Below are 16,473 nucleotides of genomic sequence, written 5' to 3'. Positions count from 1 at the left end.
TTTGTACTTGCAGAAGGCAAAAAAGTGGTTGTTGAACGCATTTGATGGCGCAGAAGATGATGTGCTTGAATCTCTTGCAAATCTTGGTTCTCCTGGATTCGATGAACAAGATGACAGAATGAAAGAATGAATTGATTTACTTTACTTCTCGTTTCTGCTACTTTTGGCTAATTTCAAAGATGAAAATGAATTATAAGATGAAATAGATGAAAGGACAATCACAAACACATTTGGGCAGCACACAACTCAAGTCCCATGGGTCCAGACGCCAGAGCATTGATTGATTGAGTTGGTGTTTTATTTAAGTCCACTTTATGCACAGTAAGGCTAATTGGGACTGGACCTACAATTTAAAGTGGGATCTGAACTGCTATATGTGCCTCCACAGGGTAACGAACTCGGGACCCCTTGATTACAAGGCGACGACGATACCACTGTGCCATCGGGGAGCTCCTAGACGTCAGAGCAATGCTAATATGCAAAAACGCAGTCCAGGGTGTATTTCGTGGAAGTGAGGTTAATATTTGGGTGTCTCTTACACCCCGAATATGATGACAGGATTTTTAAGATGACAGGATTTTGCATGACACCAAAATCAAATATTTCGGCAAATTACGATGGTATCTGTTCGCGAAAAGGGATGTTCAAGGCTCACGCCTTGCTCCAACCAATGTTCCCCTCACACTTTTTATCAGAAGGAGTTATTTCCAAGTATTGGAGTTAAATAAAAGCAGAAAAGGATCAACTAAATATACCCATTCCAATATAGGCTGTTGATGGGAAAAGAGAAAATGAGGATGACAAGAAGATCATTCCTGTCATATTGACACTGCCTACAGCTCCAGAGAATGTTAAATGAGGAAGTCACAGGAGACGTCATTACTCCTTTACCATAATACGGTAGTGTCCAAAAAGTAGAAAAATGGAAGGGGAGACCTGCACAATCACCATAAATAATCATCAAGGATATTCATTAAATGTATGGTTGAGTGGAAGAAAAGGCTTTGTACGGCCTTAACTCCGCCATTTAAAACAAGTCATTAATAAATAATAAATAAATAAATAAATCGCCTTACGCGCATAGGCAACAGTACTGATAGTGTCAAAGAGGCCCGTGATTGAAAGGTAAACGAAACACAACATATCAGAACAAGAGTGTCTCATTCTATATCGAACGCTCATTGTTATCGGAGGACAATCTCTTGGTAAAGTATTCAATGTACAGTAAGAACATGGCACAAAGACGTCAGCGAAGAATCATCGGACGTCATTTCCAGGTTCCAAGACAGTAGATGTTCATGGTAGGCCAGAACAAGGTTGTCAACGAGTAACAACGCCACAATAGGGCCTATGTCTGGCTTTAACTGCACGACGAAACTGGACGATGCCTGCAAGACAACTATCCTCAAAGCTTGCAGCCACCTCAGGGGTTAGAGTTTCTCTCGCCAAACTGTGTACCGGAGACTCAGGACAGCTAGTTTCTATGTGTGTCCCGCTTCATCCAGTGCACAGAAGGGCCCGCTTACAAATTCATCGAAATTGAATCCTGAACGAACGGAGGAACGTGCTCTTTCACAGATCAGTTCAGATTCAGTTTGCAAAATCATTCCCGTCGCACATTCATCTGGAGAGAACCTCGATCACGATTTAATCCAAGGAATATCGTGGAAAGGGACCAGTTTGGTCGAGATGGAATACTGGTATGGGAAGACATCATGCTCAATGGTCGTACAGAGCTGCACGTCTCTGCTGGAGGTACTATTACTGACCAGAGGCACAGAAACGAGGTACTCCAGCAAAATGTGCGACTTTTCAGAGGCGCAGTCAGCTCAGACTTCAACATCAAGGATGAAAATATGATAATACATGTGCGCATCGAACCAAATTGGTGGATGACTTTCTTGAAGGTGAATAAATCCACCGCATGGACTGGCCATCAAAGTCCCCAGACATAAATCCTGTAGTGTCTTAAGGAGACGAGTTAGCTCGCGATCCTCCACCAGAGCTCCGTACTCCTCTTCATGGGAAATGGAACCAATTGCCTGTAGAACTCTTGAACCACCTTGTAAACAGCGTGCTACGTCGTTGCAAGTTTGTGTATCTGTTAGGGGTAACTTCACCCCATACAAGTCTCGTTTTTTTCGTCGAGGAAGTATCTTCTATTTTCTTATTTTTTGCATGTGTGTCCTTGCACTAAAAACAATAGTTAATTTCGTGCATTCTACTCTATTGTATACCATATAACGTTTTGATTAATTTTCACTATGTTTATGCAGTTCTGTCACTTTATTAATAAAACATTTTCTCATATCTAAGTTATGCTTAACTTTTGGACACTAGTACTTATAATAATTATAAAAATATATTTTAATTTTAAATTATTAACAGAAAATGCGTCTGGGAAATCTGATAATCGAACTCTAAATCAGGATATGGACAGTATATCATGTGAGTCATTCCATGCGAAATCAACACAGCCTTTGACCTGACCATCTCCGATTTTCATGAAATTTGGGGAATTGAAACTATGCATGGAACTTAGTAACTATGAAAATTTTTAGTTTCGTGCATCTTGTAATTGTTAAATTATTCAAGGTCAAAGTTTGCAGAAATTGCCTTTTTTGAGCCAGCTTAGCTATACTAAATCTGCTGTAACTCCGCCCCTATTTTGCCTAGGAAGCTCAAATAAAGCTTATTGTACAGGGAATTAAACAAGCTTTCCAGTGATATGTAACAAGCCTACCTTTGGATAAAAATATAATTTTGTCACGTGACCATGACTTTTGACCTTGAATATCTCAAAACATGTCATCACCAAAAATCGTGAAAAAAATATATTTGGTCCCTCATTCCATACTATAAAACATATCAAAAAATCATTCTGGGACTGCAATGGGATCAGAAGATACAAAATAATATGTGTAACTATGTGACTGATAAAAGCCCCATTACATGAACTATGAAGAGTCAAATGTCCCTTAACACCCCCTACAAAATGTGAAGGAGTTATCCTGGGTATAATTGGTCATGAAAGAAATAGGTTAGGCACAGGGAGATCCCTAGCCGTGTGTGTCAAGCGCACATCCGGCATATTGGTGACCGCCATATTGAATTCAACGCAAAAATTTCAAAGGAAAGGGGGTTATGTGATATATCAAATGAGGCTAGAATTTCACGAGAAATGAAGTGACGAAGGATTTTCCAACGTATCTTACGCCAGCAAAAAGTTATAACATATATTTCACTTACGATATATGCACATTATAATGTTGTCAATGTTCCTGTGAGCACAGTCGTTGACGTCTCTCACACTCGCATAGAACATTTGGTAATGTAGCATGTGCAACAACATCGCAAGCAGCAACTATGCCTTCTCTCCGATGGTCAATATCAAGGACTTTTAGTGCATGCACCATTCTCTTTAAATGTTTCTGAAGGTAAAAGTCCTCCTAAGATGTTAGATCTGGGGAATGTGCAGGCCTTTTAATAGATCCCCGTGTGCCCATCAATCTACCTAGAAAATTACCATAAAGAAATTGCGAAAATGTCTACATAGTGTGGTCACACTCTGTCCTGTTTCAAAACTCTCCAAAAGTGCCATATCCCGTAAGCAAGGGTGAAAAAAACTGTTCACTTAACAAATCCAAGAAGCCCTCACAATTTAAGGTTCCGTTGTTGAATATGGACCAACCATTTCCGTTCGCCATACATTATGCCACATAATTAGCTTACCAGCAACAACCATTCGACTGAGCAAATCACAGGTATTGCATATTATTTTTATTAACTTCACCGTGAACATAAAAATTTGCCTCGTCACTGAAGAATTTTTCATTCCAAAGGAAGTGTCACGTAATTGTTTGAGATACTTTTCCCAATATTCTTCACTATTCAACTATTTGGTGAATGTAGCTGATTAAAATCATATGCAATGGTGCGTATACTTCTTTCTCTCCCAAGATGTCAGCGTGATCTCGATTAGTTCCTAACACGTTAGGAGCATTCCAATGCTTTGTTTTTAACACCTAGAAAAGGAGAAAATGGTTACAAGCATGCAGTAATAAATTTTTGCTGGTTAAATATATGTTGGATAAACCTTCGTCACATCATTTCTCGTGAAATTCTAGCCTCATTTGATATACCAGGTGTAGAAGTATGAAACCGGAATTTGTTTGCAAGAAGTAAACGGCTGGTGTTTGCAACTGAGAAACAATATTTTATTCAAAGTAAGCTCCATTGCTAGTTACACATTTCTCCCACCTTTCCGGCAGGTTATGAATGCCACGCCAAAAAAAAAACGTTCTTCTTTTGAAGCGAACCAGTCTGCGAGCCATGTTCGTACATCTTCATACGAATTGAAGCGCTGTTCTGCAAGAGCGTGTCCCAGTGAGGCAAATAGATGATAATCTGAAGGAGCCAAGTCGGGAGAATACGCCGCATGCCCTAGTATCTCCCATTTGAACGCCTCGATCGTTTGCCGGACCCGTTTTGCTGTGTGTGGTGAGGCGTTGTCATGGAGCAGGATGCCCTTGTGTTGCCTTGCTTCATATTCCGGCCGTTTGTCACGTAATGCTCGATGTAAATTAATCATTTGCTGTTGGTAGCGATCTGCGTTAACGGTTTCACCGGGTTTTAGCTTGCAATTCGTTGTCTTCGAAATTTTTCGGAGGTTTCCCACGTTCCTCGTTTCGCAAGTCAAAATCGCCACTTTTGAATTTCTTGAACCACTCGAAACACTGTGTTTTCCCGAGAGCATGTTCGCCGTAAGCTTCGACGAGCATTCGATGCGATTCTGCGGCAGTTTTCTTCAAATGATAACAGAACACCAATGCTGTCCGCAAATCGTAGTTCGTAGTCACAAAATTCGACATGTTCCGGGTGTGCAACACCTTCCTCTGTCTGGCACTCGGGTTATTGTGTTCCGATATAACGTCCTCGGGAGTGGCGGGCAGCAGCTGGCGCTGCTTCCGCGATCTTCCACGCCCTCCACTGCCGGCTAGCACCATCTATCGGCCAATTCCGGTTTCAAACCTTATTTCGTGATGAATTTAAATACGGTCAACGAACATTTTTTTTCCGGATCAGTTTAAATAGGGTCCAAGTTCCGTATTGGAATGAAACAATTCGCAATTTGGTACGAATTTAAATTGTGCAAGAAAAAAAGTTCCGGTCCTGTTACGGAACCCTATAGAACAAATTAGAATATATGCGTTCCTTGATCTTTAACAATTCCAGGGTTGCTAATGGTCCAGGAATTGTAAATAAATTCATTTCCCGTCCGGGAGAGAAAATCGGCAAGTGTAAATTGGTTCTAGGCTTCAATTCGGTCCAAGAACTTGTTTTCCGTATGAATTTAAATACGGTTTAGGAACTCTTTTTCCGGTTAAATTTAAATACGGTCCAGGAATCTCGTTTGCAGCTGAATTTAAATACGGTACAGGAAACTTTTTTTCCGGTTGAATTTTAATACGGTCTAGGAACCTTATTTGCGGCTGAATTTAAACACTGTCCAGGAAACTTTTTTTTCCGGATCAATTAAAATTCGGTGCAGGAATATTTTTCCGGATCAATTTAAATACGATCCAGTAACCTTTTCTTAATGAAACAATACCCTACTTGGACCGAATTTAAATTGTGCGAGAAAAATGGTTCCGGTCCTGCAACGGAACCCAATAAAATCTATTCTTTGACAACCCTGGTCTAAATTAAGAAAAGTCACAAAAAGTCATAAAAATATGCAGAATTTTTAAACGTAATATTTCTAGAGCATGCACACTACTATAAAAAGTTTACTTCATACCTCGTTTCCTTCCATAAATGAAACGTGACTTATTCTTCATCACATGTGAGATCAACCGCCCTGGGAGTCAAACCCCTGCTCCTGTGTGGTAGTCGGACACCAATTTAGAACGTCAATATGTTGGACATTTGGTCGATCATTTTTTTCGGGCGGACAACAAGCTGGCAGCTTCACACTCGAGATTTCACGTCGCCGGCCCCCGTGGCGTAGGGGTTAGCACATCGTGCTACGATGCCAGGTGTCCCGGGTTCGAATCCCGGACTGGGCATGGGTGTTTGTGATTGTCCATTGATCAATTTCATCATATCGTTACTAATCCCCATCTTCGCAATGAGCCAAATGAGGCAGAAAAGCGAAGTAAAATGAACCAAATCAATCAAAATTTCACTCGCAATGTATGAAAACGAGATCACAAGCACTCCGTGATCCTACCGGAATCTCGCGTTTACAGAAGCTAACTATGGAACCACTTCTCGGATCAAACTGTACTTCGAACTATCTGACAATCATCAATTGTCTACCAATGAACACAGTAGGGCGATGTTTCTTGAAAATGCGTTGAAAGTTACCAAGGGAGTCGGTACAATACAAAGGCTTATTATGGTTCATTGCAGGTTATGAGCACAAGGGTTGAGTGTGGGAACCTGAGGGAACCGCGACATCTTTGTCGTTCATCTCCCGCCAGAAAAGGGACAAACAATAGAATTTTGTCTCTTGCAAATTGAAAAGCCTATGTCCATCCTGAACCATAAAGTAATTAACCCAGATAGTCCTTGCTACCTGCAGCTAAATCTTCTTGTTTGTGTGCAGCCGATAAACAGAGCCAGATGAAGAGAAGATTTTGTGGGAGGGGATGACCTGGCTTAGGCCCCTGGTGTGCATGAAGAGAAAGTATGTTTTCAAAAGGTCCCCGACTTCCCAGAAACGGAGGGCCCATAAAATCACCGCATTTCCTACCAACACATCTGTTTGTGTTTGTGTTCAACCAAAGTGTATGTCACAGTAGGATCCGAGCGCTTCGAGTTTTGTCGGTTGCGGTACTTCTTGAGTCAGTTGTCAACATGGAGCCAATCGCCAAGGTCGTTCCACCTATGAATCGGCTCTTCAGCCTGAGTGGCAAAAGACATGTTGTACGGTGGAAAGTTGCACCGGAAAATTACCTTCTTAAATACGATGAAACCTGTAAAACATCCAAAGATATTTATTCGGCTGTGGTCCCTCTGACAAAACATCAATGTTCTCAAAATTCTTCGAACGGACTGTGTAAAACATTGCAATACTACAAAAACTGAACCTGCTCTGCAACACAAGGAAAATATCTCATTAAGCAATCAATGTGCCTTTGCCAAGTTGGTAAGTTTAGTATGGCACTTTCTTTTAAATAATGCTGATGGAATAAATCAATAAAGTTTGTTAAATTACAACGACTCCTTACCACAAGAATATAATTATTCTTTACGGATATCCCCTATAACGGTTGGGGTTCGACGTGCTGACCCCACGTCACCCCATTACTGGTTAAAGATCTCCACACCTCTAGGTAGGATTGTGGGAGGGAGACTGGCAGTCGGGAGATAGGCCAAGGCTCTTCCAGGGCTGTTGAACCATGGGTAATTATTTATTTATAGATGCTTAAATATATGTGCAACCACACATGTCTTTCCAGTGACTTATTGCAAGGGTTGGGTTTTGTACTTGACTCAATGAAATAAACTTACTGTGTGAGGCAGATTCATACGAACAAAAAATAGCCACAATAATAATAATAATTTACTTCAAAATGACAAAAATGTATTTACTTGTTCTTGTTTAAATTTTTGATTCTCCGAAACGTTTGTTAAGGAGTTGAGTTGAGTTGGTGTTTTAAGTCCACTTTATACACAGTAAGGCTAATCGGGACTGGACCTACAGTTTGAAGTAAGATCCGGACCACTATGTGCCTCCACCCATGTATCGAACCCGGGACCCCTCGATTACAAGGCAATGACGCTATCACTGCGCCATCGGGGAGGCATCGTTTGTTAAGGAGGATTCTCGCCGGACCCTGTGGCCGAATGGTTAGCACATCGCGCTGCGACGCCAAGGGTCCCGGGTTCGAATCCCGCTCGGGCTTGGTTGTTTGTGAATGTCCATTCATCATTTCATCACTCATCCCTATCTTCACAAATTAGCCAAGTGGCACAAAACGCGAAGTAAAATAAACTAAATCAATCAATTAAGGAGGCTTCTCAAAATTGGTCTTCACGAAATCGAGAAAAATATGCGACTCAAGAAATCGTACAGTTTGTGAAGATAATTACTTTTAACACGTTGCGTGTTTTAGACTGTCCCAATAGTAGAATAGTTATTTGGTGCGAATACTACTTACCCGAAGATATGATAATCTACATAGGCATCCTGCCATCATTATGGTACTTATTTTAGCTTGTATTTCGCTCTGATTCGGGACCACTTGTAACTGTTTGCATATATGTGGTTTACCGCTGCCAAGCGGTTGTTCTTCAATCTGGTCACAAACTACTCAAGCTCGAAACATTGTTTGGACGCAACGGCAACATCCAACGCCCAACCCTGCCTGTTGTTGAGGGGTGGAAAGACAGCTCCTTCAAAATTCCGAGAATCATAGAAGTGCTCGATTCCTACACTGACATCCACTATAGCTAGAACCGGGAAAACGAGAAAGAAATGTAATGTTTGGGGTTCATGCCACTCAAATTCAAGAACTGTGTTTCAAACTGAAAGCAAAATGTATTGAAACTCTATTTTGCAATATTTGTCATGAGTGTAAATTTTTTAGCAAATGCAGAACAGTTTGCCGGGGCCACGTGAACGTTTCAGGGGGCCAGTGCCCCCCCCCCCGTGCCCCTCCCTAACGACGTCCCTGTTTCTGACACATTGTAATACATGCTTGCATGCCTCCAAATGAAAGCATCCTCCATACACATGTCTTCCCTTTGTGTAAAAACCCAACAAACTTACAAATGGTCAAAATTACTCCTAAAGGAGTTAAGGAGATATGGTCGTTTTGTTTGTTAATGTCTGCAGAGGCAGCCATCTTGGATGTATGATGTCACACAGACAATGCACCACAATAGTAGGCATCGACAAAATATCACAGGTAGTAATTTCCCCCCTTTATAAGCCAGAATGTCAAGTAAAGTGTAAAATATGCATAGAATCCTTGCAGAAAAGGTCACGAAATAGTTTCACTACATATATATCCATAACAGTGCGAGATATGAAAAAACTGTAAGAATTAATTGTGTTTCTATTTCAATTCTAAACAAAACATGTATCTATATTTTTTTTTCCAAAACCACTATTAAAGGAGTTATGATCGATTTTCTTAGTTAGTGCATGAAGCGGTAGCCATCTTGGATTTATGACGTCACACAGGCCTTCTGCCACAATTGCGGGCAAAACACCTGGTAGTACGTTATTGTGTACCACACTAGCAACGTATTACCGGTAGTCATATATTGCCTTCATTCAAAAACCCACGGACTATAGAAATATTACATACATATGCCCCTGGACTATTAGTGAAGTTTATTCTCCTGGTATGAGAATTCTGCTGTACGTGCTTTGGAGAACATATTGCCCACCTTCGGTACGTCCAGGAGTTGACATTTCTCAATAGCAAGGACAACCAAATGAGGCAGCTGGCATCCTGTTTCGAGCAAAGCTTTTCAAAGGTTTCAAACACGAAAAGGTTCTTTCACACGCTGCATTGGAAACTGACATTGTTACAGAGAATACTTTCCTAGGATTTTGAAGAAATCCATTAAGTGGAGTACTTTCGTTCCATCTTCGTAAAGGCTGGTTTACATTGGTCGAGTAGACGGGAGAGTAGCTGGAGCGAGTAGAGTTAAGCGGAGAGCACTGGAGCCAGTACTCGCTCCAGTAGTCAGGACAGTCGAGTGGCTGTCCACGGAGGACAGCGACTCGACCGAGTTGCTTCTTCTCCCATTGATTTTTCACTCGCGCGTAAACTCTACAGACCTCTCGGTCAATGTAACCGCTTTCTGAGGACATTATAGAGTCTGTGTTGTGTTGTGTGAGTGTCCATGGAATTTGGTTGATTTTAGGAACAAACAAAATAAACTACGGGCGTATGAAGAGATGAGACTTGATGTATTTGGCGTAGGAGAATTAAAATTAAAAATAAGGCATTTACGTTCTACGTTCAACCAAGTACGATCGAAAATAAAAAAAAATCGAAGAAATTAGTTTCTTTCCAGACATGCCCAAGTGCATTATTGTATTCATTTTTCGTGAAAAAAAAAGTGTGTAAACAGTTTCAGAACATTTTTTTTTTAAATCGCCAACGACGTCGATGTCAAAAGATCACCAAACAGCTGCAGGTACTATCCCACTTTGCTGGAGTCGATTAGAAAGTGTGTAAACAGCTACTCGCCATAGAAGGGTCGAGTCGAGCAGACAGGCCAGTAACTCGTCTCAGTAACTCTCCCGCTCACTCGTCCAATGTAAACCAGCCTTGACGCTGAAGAGTTTTGGGCAAAATCTACGTTTCACCTTTCAGGGAAATGTTATCACAGGAATAAAAATCTGAAAAAGGTTATAGTTATCTCATTATTCACAAATTTGTGCTACACAATTACAGGCACCTATGGAGTTCTTGGGAAGAAGTTCTTCGATTTTGATATGTACGACAAAAAAGAGAAACTGCATCTAATGATGAAGAGTGGCAAATCCTAAAAAGCGTTGTTTTACCTGCCCGCAATACAAATATCTGTCCTGTTCCCTTCTCGCAATGTATTTTGTTTCATTTGACATCAGTGAGAATACTTTCGTCTCTTCCACTTCCTGGCTTATTTTGCTGAGAATAAGTGTGGACATTACGCAGATTAATTTGTTTTGAATCGAGTTTTCAGTGTAATTTGCATTTTAAGGTTCAAGTCAGTGGCGTACGCAAGGGGGGGTTACCGGGTTTAACCCCACCCCCCTTGAGCTTTTGAAATATTATGGAAAATGCTGTAGAAAAAAATAAAAATGGCTTATTTATCACAGTCAAAGATCTCAGACAGTAATAATAATAATACCAATAATAATAATTTGAATTATTATTCCCATGCAGCATGAAGAAAAACAACATTCCAAACAATCTATGCGGCCGCAAAGTTCAATTTTTTTTTATTTTATTATTATTTTTTTTTTTTTTTTTGCATAAAGGCGCACAGTGACTCTCGCGAGAATTGTGAAAATTCCTTGCTTCGTCGTAGTATGCCGACCTTATTGAGAACGTTCTTCCCGGTACTGATTTCACATCCCGTTGTGAAATCTCAAGTGATGCTGAGTCTACATCCACATCATTAAATAATGTTGAAGAAGTGCTTTGTGAATCACCTAGAAGTGATAAATGTGTTGGAATGTCTATAAACTTACTTCTGAACGAAAACATAGACTCAGTGAAATTTAGCAACATGTATACTCACCCTTCATCATCATCCTGGGTGAATTCCATAGATAAAAGTAATGTAAATTTCCCCGCGCATATAGCACAGTGCCATGAAGGCACAAGAAGTGGTGTGGTGGGCCCCACACATTCTCGATCTCCACCATTTTGCAGGTGATGTGATCAGCGCCATGCTCCGGCAGCCTTTATCCCCCAGGGTTGCTCTCACGTACCCATTGAGGCTGGGTGCGGAAACAAGGCTGGACAAATTCTAACCAATTCCGGGAATCGAACCCGGATCTCCCACGAGGTTGTCAGACTAGACCACCGTGGCTCCATGAATGAGTTACATATTTTGATTACTTCAATTAATTTAATATATTTGCTTATTTTTATGGATTTTCTTCACACTTAAAATGTCTTACCTATCATATACAAATAACCGTTGACTAGACAATTTTTTCGAAACAAAGAAAAAAAATGTAATTTTGTTCAATTGCTTTCATAAATATATTTATGTAGTAGTGATATAAGTAGTAACAGCAGCTGCATTAGTAGTATTATTAGTAGTAATTAAACTAATTAATTAATTATAAGTATTATTAATTAACTATGATGGTTATTAATTAATTAAAGTATAATAAAACAATGGTAATGTGAATTTGTAGAAAGTTTTCGAAATAACACCCCCCCTTGATGAAATCCTGCGTACGCTACTGGTTCAAGTTCAACACATTTACGAATAATATCCCCTCATTTTGTCATCATCTCGAGAATCAAGTCCCTGAATAGTAAGAAACACGATGCATCCACAACAACTGACATGTAGTGTCGGTTTTCGTGGATCACCTTTGGTCTCTGGTTCGATACCCGGTGGAGGCACTTTAAACTGTAGGACCAGTCCCGATAAGCCTTCCTGTGCATAAAGTTGACTTAAAACACCAATTTAACCAACCAACCAAATCTTGAATCACATTTGAATGTCTTTTACAAATTAGCGTTGTCACTAACGACCCACGATTCGAATAATTTGCGCGTACTACAGATGATGTTTTGTGGTACTCAGAATGTTCATGATGTTTTAAAACCATCCACATTCAACGCTTTTTTCCAGTTCTTACAACTGGTTAAAACTTAGGTTAATCGCAACGATTACAGGACATAAATGAATGAGAAATCGCCTATGCCCAAGTTGGCGCTCGAATCTTGAACGAAAGTCATTATATATATATATATATATATATATATATATATATATATATATATATACTAAAACAAATTTATATTTTTTCATCAAGTTGTTATTATAAGCAGAAAAAGTTATATCATGCAGATATAGAAAAGGTGAAAATCGTCATACTCTTAGAAATGAACTCTTATTATTAGATATTTCATTAACTTCTGTTGGGGGCCGGACGGGGGGGGGGCGAAATGTTTGACTGGGGAAGCTCCCCTACCCCCATGGGCGTCCGGAAGGGGGGGCAAGGGGGGCCATGGCCCCCCCTGGTAAACGAAAGTCAACCAAAAATTACATATTTCACACATATAATTTAATTTCAGCCACAATAATGTGTGTTAATTATTGCACAAACATGATAAATTCAAATTTAAGCAATGTTTTTTGAGGGATGAACACTATTCTTGGGGAAAATATGCCATGTTGGCCCCCCCCTGGAAAAAATACCTTCCTTGCCCCTCCCTGGAAAAAATCCTGCGGACGTCCATGCCTACCCCCCTCTGGCGTCATCACTAACACCCACACACTTTGCACAGTTGAAGAATTTCATTTTGCAAGATAGTTATGATTATTTACTTCTTCCAGGAGAAGGCTGCCTTCACCTTAGAAACAGCAAACAAGATATACGTGGGCAAAACTTGTGCACTGTTGCCGGAATTTCAATCCGTTGCTACGAATGCTTATGGTGCCACAGCAGAAAACATTGATTTTGAGAAATCTGAAGAAGCAGCTAGGACCATCAACTCATGGGTAGAAGAAAAGACCAAGGAAAAAATTAAAAATTTGGTTACGAAAGGTATGTCTTTTTATGTGTGCTGTTTCGTTTGTGGCAAGTGGCGTTATATAAAACAGCACGAGGGATACTATATAACCAATTCTCTGTTGAGAAATACCATATTATCTTCATACAAGATATAATCCTCTACGTCTCTTGTTTCCCCTTTAATACCAAAGAAGTGAGACGAGGATTGTCTTATCGGCGCAGTGGATGATCATATATTAGGTACTTAAAGTATACAATTGGAACTTAATATTCGTTAATCCAATATTTATTACAAAACATATTAGTACTTATACTTTCCAAATACAATTAATTCAACAGAAATGTCTATGGATTATCTCCCAGTTAACCTAGTTTAATTTGTCCCATTTGATAATCAGCAGTCAGTAAGTAAAGGCTACACGAGTCAGAGCAAATCGCAACCCAGCCCAAAACCCCCCACAGCCAACATGACCCGGAGCAATCCACCAAAATCTAAACTAAAACAATTTCCTTTTCTTGCACTTTTAAGAACTCAAAATAAATCAATGGACTTTAGGTAAATTACACCCGGCCATGAGGGCCTATAAAGGGCGATAGACTGTAATGCAATATACTCAGCCTGTCCAGCCAGTGTCCAGTACGTCAGAAGTCTCTCGTAGTCGGCAAGGATCTGCCACGCTAAACTTCTCGCTCGACCAGCGCAGAAGCCCAGCCAATGGCAGAACCTTCCAGAGTCACCTGTCTGTTGAGTCTCCATCCGTCATTCATGAACAATATTACACTATGGGCTTACAAAGAGCATGGAGTATTTCATATTTTCAAATGATTGAACACACAACATTCTCTCTTCTAAAGTCCTACGTTTCAGAATGATTCACGTTCTTTATTCAGCTGAATATCTTGCTTAAGAGCAAGGGCACCAAAGTATAGATAGTGTTAGTGGAAACACAACGAAATCAGTCCCTTACTCCAGGAAATAGACACTATACATAAATTATGAGAAACTTTCCTTTCTTTTTTATTCATGCAATTAATGAACTGATGTAACCAAATTACAAGAAAATATAAACAAATCACAAATTCAGAACTTTTATCTTGTCATATACAAATCAAACAGAATTCAATACATTAAGACTTAGGACTCGGAGTCAAGAGTAATACAGAAATTAACCTAATTTATTTGAGAAATAATAAACCACCATTGGCATGATTTGAAATATACAGTTGCAATGTGTAGGATGATTAAGCCGCAATAGCTCAGTCAGGGCGTCTGACTACCATGCGAGGGACCCAGGTTCGATCCCGGCGCCCACCCAGCGTCGTATAAAGTGGGTACCTAGAGGAAACTCTGGGGGGGGGGGTAAAGGCGGCCAGGGGCGTGGTTTCACATCACCCACACCTTCGGCTGTGATCAAGAAAGTTTGGGGCCCTAACTCCACACCTCCTATACGCTTTCATGGCGTGGTGCAAAGCACAGGGGAACACTTTACTTTTTTTATGTGTAAGTTGATCACATACATCACAATTTTAGGATGCAAAAGAAATGAGTCTCCATTAATTACAGGAAACTATAATTATATGAAGTTAGAAGAGGTGCAGTACCTAACGTAATTAAGAAGTTAATTCAAGCGATTCAAGGGCTCGGTTGTAAAACATGGTAAGTGACATTTTGGAGTTACAATGTGCATCCTGTAGTCCATCGTAAATGGAGTCGTATCGTACTCGAAGTGGTTCGTTTCGTCAACAGACGATAGAGCTAGACGTGTTGAAAGTTATGGTATCTACCAGTTGTTTCATGTAAAGTATGGTAAGTAGCAAAGATGGCGGCGAAACGGCTGTTACTGAATTACAATGTGTCTCAGAAAGTTCGCGAGTATTGAGGCAACAGCAAAGATGAGAACGAGTTAGAAAGTGTATATGATTCCCATAATGACCCGGAATATGTACCACCGACTGGAGAACGAAGAGGTTGCCAATCAGAAATGCGACTAAAACTGTGCATGGCCACGTACATTCTATTTCATGTAAAACGTGGTATCTACTGTATGTACCATTGTTTACATGCAGCAGTGCTCCTAATGGCAGTTTCGAAATAAATTTTACTCTCGTACCTGGATGTGAACTGCGATCTAGTAGAGAAGCACACACTTTTCTTCTACTAGATATAAATCAGTGTTTGGAAGTAACTAGTTACAAGTAACAGTTACTTTTTTGAGAAAATGTAAAACTGTAACTAGTTACTTTCAAAAGTGAGTAACTGTAACTGAGTTACTTTTTTACGATAGAAGTAACGTTTTAACAGTTACTTTTACAGTTACTTTGCGACACTTAAATTGCTATGTAAGTGTCATAAATTATTAGCGATTTAGGACTCAAAGTAAGCTGGAATTTAGTTTCTGCTGTGATATAAAAGCCCATCTCTGATACATTAATTCTTGCAAACAATAGATGAAGAGGAAAAGAGGAAGTAGTTGTAGTAAATTTGTCTCCTGGCGGTGGTCAGTCTGTAGGCTCCAAACTATGTGCCAGGAATTTCAAGGTTTATCGTATGTTTCATCTCCCGTTTGGTAGACCTGAATTCCAAAGCGATATACACACCTCGGAAAAGGGGTGAATTGCCCAGAAGCGGGAAGATAAGCTTCTATTTTTTTTAGGAGGAGTATTCTTTCCTATTGCTGACAGTTTGCCATTGTCAGTTGTATGCTGTGAGGTGTCTCTTGTTTCTGCAGTTTGTTCCTCTGTGGTGTTCCTCAGTGAATAACTCCCCCCTTCTGTTAGCAGCATCCGATAGTTTTTTTCCTTTGCTATAATATCGGATTAAGCTGAAAAGGGACGTACTGCAATATTTCAGTGTTTTTACGAAAGAATTCAACGATACTGGTAGTATGAACGAAACTGAAAAAGGCGAGAGATAGCAATTGCGCATATGAATGGAAAACAATCCAATTGCTTCCACGTGATTTCATTTATCTCAGTTCCTGATAATTTAAAAATGAGAGTAAAAATATTTCCGGTTAGAATTCGCTTATTTACGATTATTCAGCACTTCTGGATATTTTGAAAAAGTAATATATTTTGGTAAGTGCTATTCGTTTAAGATTTAAATGAGAACCCATTTTCTTGAAATAACAGATACGGCAGATCTCACCATTATTATTGATACAAAAGTGAATTACAACACTCAAGTGGCAAACTAATGAATCAGTAATGTAATCCTCTCAGAGAGAACTGAAGGGGTAAGTTTAAAATGCCATTTT

The 16,473-nt window shown here is 39.9% G+C and overlaps 1 protein-coding gene across 1 annotated transcript in view; it reads left to right on the top strand.

Annotated features, from left to right (window-relative positions):
• LOC146002263 (leukocyte elastase inhibitor-like) overlaps positions 1-16,473 on the top strand; it is an 82,894-nt gene that overhangs the window by 35,049 nt on the left and 31,372 nt on the right. Inside the window, exon 4 of the mRNA XM_083139983.1 lies at positions 13,039-13,249. Within this exon, the coding sequence (XP_082996109.1) occupies positions 13,039-13,249 (211 nt within the window). The remainder of the gene's footprint in view (positions 1-13,038; positions 13,250-16,473) is intronic.

Source organism: Lepisma saccharinum, chromosome 1 (assembly GCF_977018435.1).
Source record: "Lepisma saccharinum chromosome 1, izLepSacc3.1, whole genome shotgun sequence".
Taxonomy (NCBI): domain Eukaryota; kingdom Metazoa; phylum Arthropoda; class Insecta; order Zygentoma; family Lepismatidae; genus Lepisma; species Lepisma saccharinum.
The sequence above is the reverse complement of the archived record's forward strand: the minus strand, read 5'-3'. Positions and strand labels throughout refer to the sequence as shown.